Genomic DNA, 4,799 nt, shown 5'->3' on the forward strand with positions numbered 1-4,799 from the left:
CAGTATGTACAGGAGAGGAGTGTGGAGGGTATGACATTGAGCAGTATGTACAGGAGAGGAGTGTGGAGGGTATGACATTGAGCAGTATGTACAGGAGAGAAGTGTGGAGGGTATGACATTGAGCAGTATGTACAGGAGAGGAGTGTGGAGGGTATGACAGTGAGCAGTATGTACAGGAGAGGAGTGTGGAGGGTATGACATTGAGCAGTATGTACAGGAGAGGAGTGTGGAGGGTATGACATTGAGCAGTATGTACAGGAGAGGAGTGTGGAGGGGTATGACATTGAGCAGTATGTACAGGAGAGGAGTGTGGAGGGTATGACATTGAGCAGTATGTACAGGAGAGGAGTGTGGGGGGTATGACATTGAGCAGTATGTACAGGAGAGGAGTGTGGAGGGTATGACATTGAGCAGTATGTACAGGAGAGGAGTGTGGAGGGTATGACATTGAGCAGTATGTAGAGGAGAGGAGTGTGGAGGGTATGACATTGAGCAGTATGTACAGGAGAGGAGTGTGGAGGGGTATGACATTGAGCAGTATGTACAGGAGAGGTGTGTGGAGGGTATGACATTTGACAGTGGGCAGTATGTGTGGGAAAGGAGTGTGGAGGGTATGACAGTGGGCAGTATTTGGAGGGGAGGAGGGTTAAGCCTAATGTTGGGCGGCATTGATCGGTTCGATAGAAACCGTCCGACATTCGGCCCCCCGTGTGTAACGCAGTCCGACAGTGGAAGGGGTATGCCCGAAAAAAGGTCTGTCAACTGGCTCCCAATCAGTGCTCTCAGTCGATGACCGGAGTGTTCTGGCGAGGGGAGCCGCCCCCCCCCCCCCCCCCCCCATCAGAACACAATAGCACAGCAGGGGATAGTTAGTACAGCGGCTCCTCCTGAGCATTCAGGTTTTTTTCTTCAGACCGCTGGGTTGAACGGAAAAAAAAAAAAATACTAGCGTGTACCAGGCTTTATGGTATGACATTGAATATGAAATACAAAGTGCAAAAATAAATCCACTAATTGCATAAGTCTCCCAAACATATCGTAAGTGGAATAGGTAGATAAGTGCTACACACATTAAACAAATAAAGTCCAATGTGCATCAAAAATAACAGATTAGTAGAAAAAAAAGTCAGTGTAATATCAAAAAATAGTCCAAAATGATTAAATTGTATTCCTCCACCGAGTGACAGATAATGAATCTTCTGTGACACACCAATGTGGTAATCAGGGACTCTTTCCAGATTGAAGGGGCCACCTATCGTTGGGATGGCCAACCGAGCAAGCAGATTAACCTCTGCGGGGTAACAGGGCAAAACACATATGCGCACATATAAAATCCCTTTGCTGGCAAACAAATGAACACCCGTCCTTCCGGGATCACATGGGGTGCGATGGCATCATCGCTTCCCATGTGTGTGCATATCATAGGCGTGCGCACAGGGTGTGCCTGGGCACGCACTAATCACCCCATGTGCATTAGCATTATCCAGGGACAGCACCAGGTGGGTGGTTGAGGGTGCCATTGACCAGTGTAAATGCCCTCATTATATTAAAGGCTAGGTTCAACAGCAGGAACACATTACACCCGTATTTAGGGTGTAACATAATATGCTCCCTATCAACTGTCTCCCACCACGAGAGCCTCCTTTCTGTGACAGCAGGTGGCGTTCATGTGCATTTGAGAATTGGGGTGCACACCCTAATGCAATAGGCTGCGCACACCTATGGTGCATATATATATTTTAACCTAAGAAAGTCGGGTGAATGGGCAAATACTTTCTTGCAACCTGAATTTGTAAATTACAGAGCATACATTTCTGACATAAGGCTCCATGTGATAATCTCAAGCAGCAACTATGAAATGATCAACATGTAATATTGTGAGTTCCCCTGATTATATAGATAATGTTTTTTTACATTTTTCTTAGTATGTAATATAATAAAAAGAGAAAAAAGCAAATATATCAGAAGCACATGCTGTTGTTTTGTTTGGTCACCTGGAACAAGTATGGAAAGAAGCAATTCTGACTTTCATTTGCTGCATACTTGTTCAGATCTGTGGTTTTGAGAATATTGAACCTATACACAATTGCGCAACTAGCATTCTCAGAAGAAGGCAAGCAATGGCAGCTCCCAGTTTATCTCATGACATATGTATTTTCATGGCTAACTGTACTTTTACAGACCCTCTGGAGAAAATTATTCCACCTGCCCCAGATATACTGTATCTTGGCTTTTTGCTATCCTTACCCCCGGGCAGCTGAAATATTACGGCTATACCTGCACAGTTTCTCCCCATAGACCCACATATGGGCCCATCAACTGAGCATCTACTCGTTGAGTAGGTCCATAAAAGTCTATGAGGAGTCACTGCGAAGGTAGGAAGATGTCAGCTGCCAGGAAGTGAAGACTGAAAAGGCAATGGCACTGAAATTAGGGCAAGTACATATCTGGGGGAGGTAGGCTAATTTTTGTGAACAAGCACGGCATAGCCGTGTGAAACGTTAACCTTGGTCCTGTATCATCTCTCTGGCATGCGACAATAAAGATTCCTGTCAAGCAAACTTCTCGTTCCAGTGTGCGGCCACTTCCTTTCTTCTACACACTCCAGTAACTGTGGTGAGCCAAGGCAAGCACCTGGAGAGATACTGCACCTCGTTGGCCTGAGCGGTATGTGATTTGTGTTGTGGACTTAGGCTAATTTTCAGCAGGGTGCCTAAACAGGAAGGAAAACTACTTTTTTTTTAAAGTTCAGTTATTCTTTACACAGCTGGTGGGTTACACTACCAACCAACCAACTATACCAACCAACCACTGATTTTTATTTTATTTTCCTTCACAGCTGAAGAATTTTATTACGATAGAAAGAAATCTTGACATTGTCTCAGCCATGTCCAATTCGACATCTATACAGAACAAATTACCGCTTTCACTAAGGCTGACACTTGTTATACCATCTGTTGTCTTCTTGTGTCTCTTCCTCTACTTCATCACAGTCATAATCCGAGTCTACTGGAACACTCCTCATGTCCGTGAGACCTCTCGTTACATTCTGTTCTTTCACATGCTCATGTATGATACCTTGTACCTCCTGTTGGGATTCCTGTTGTTGATGGCCTCTCAGCTTTCTTTAACCATGCTTATCTCCCTCTGCTACATCTTAGTGACCATTGGAGAAACTACTTACTTGATGACTCCATACATCTTGGCAACAATGGCCCTGGAACGTTATATATCAGTGTGTTTTCCATTAAGATATGTGGAATTATGTACCATACAGAGGTCTAATGTAACAGTGGCAGTGCTATGGATGGTTTCACTGGCCCTTAGAGCTGTAGATTTCATCCTATTAGCCAAATCTGTGAAAATAGATTTTTTTGGTCATTATGTGGTATGTAACAGATATGTACTAATTGTGGGCCCAGTTCAAGGCTTAGTGGGAATCAGCAAAACTGTGCTCAGCTTAGCATTGGTAGGACTTGTCATAATATACACATATATCAGCATTTTAATGGTGGCATTAAAGATTGGATCTGGGAAGTCTTCTGCATTAAAGGCATCCAAAACAGTTCTGCTCCACGCATTTCAGCTCCTTCTTTACATCATATCTTTGACTTCTTCAATAGTTGAAGATCATTTTGAGGAATTTAAATTCATCATACAGTATATAGCTTTCTTGGTGTTTATGTGCTTTCCAAGATTTCTTGGGCCCTTAATTTATGGATTAAGAGATAAAGCTTTTCGCAAATGTATACAGAAGACTTTAGGGATTGGCCTCTATAATAAAAGATTGTAAGTAGATGCGATTCATAGGGCTGGCCATAAAAGAGTGAATCCTTAGTTAACTTTGATGGAAAATCTACAAAAAAAACCTGTATCAATCCCAAATTAAACTATTCTCCTTTATAACAGATATTGACTGCTTGAAATAAATCTGGCTGATTTCAGTTTTTACCCAAATTAGTAACATAAAAATCTCTTGAATTCAAATTTTACATAGACCCAAGAACCAAAATATTATAAACTGTGGCTTACTAGTTCCTAGATGTGGTGGATTCATTTGTTCTCTTTTTTGTTTTTTTTCACCTGGTGATATCTGGTAAATTTGACAGGCCAAAGGGGAGCCAATAAGAGGGATTCATTGTTAGGGTTTATATACACTATAAAGCCTAGTACACACTACTAGTTTTTTTTTCCTTCAACCCAGCAGGTTGAACGAAAACAAACCAACACCTCAGGTCGGAGCCACTGTACCAACAATCTGATGTTAGTACAGCAATCTCCCCTGTTGTGCTACTGTGTTCTGACAGGGGAAGAGCTCCCTCGCCAGAGCATACTGGTCAGCGCTCTCAGCCTTTGGCTGAGAGCACTGACCGGGAGCCGGTTGGCAGACCTTTTTTTGGTCATGACCCTTCAGTCAGACCAGCTGCAGTACACACTGACCAATTGTCAGCCGTTTTCTATTGAACTGGCTGATGCCGCCCAACATTCGGCCCGTGTGTACTAGGCTTAAGTGTCTCTTACCATGCTGATACTATGTATTTTCTTCTTAGTATGAACACTCAAACTGTATCACTACTGGGTGAGCTGGTAATAAATCTCCTGTCCTAGGTATATTGAGTTGCATGCTTTAGCATTTGAAAATCTATCTTTCCTTTCACACTTCTCCCAGGTCATCACAGTTGACCCACACACAAATCCTCAGCATCACCTTTCTGTCGATTTAATTTCCTATGATGATCTCCTTATTGTGCCCTTTGCCTCATACAAGGGACATTCTTTAGTCACCTTCTTCCATGAAG

The 4,799-nt window shown here is 43.0% G+C and overlaps 1 protein-coding gene across 1 annotated transcript; it reads left to right on the top strand.

The window, feature by feature from the left end:
- The first annotated feature begins 2,887 nt into the window (after positions 1 to 2,887).
- On the top strand, positions 2,888 to 3,793 carry LOC141129761 (odorant receptor 131-2-like). Its single transcript, XM_073617847.1, has one exon. The coding sequence runs from the start codon at positions 2,888 to 2,890 to the stop codon at positions 3,791 to 3,793; it is 906 nt and encodes a 301-aa protein (XP_073473948.1).
- The last annotated feature ends 1,006 nt before the right edge of the window (positions 3,794 to 4,799 follow it).

Source organism: Aquarana catesbeiana, linkage group LG02 (assembly GCF_042186555.1).
Source record: "Aquarana catesbeiana isolate 2022-GZ linkage group LG02, ASM4218655v1, whole genome shotgun sequence".
In the NCBI taxonomy this organism is placed as follows: domain Eukaryota; kingdom Metazoa; phylum Chordata; class Amphibia; order Anura; family Ranidae; genus Aquarana; species Aquarana catesbeiana.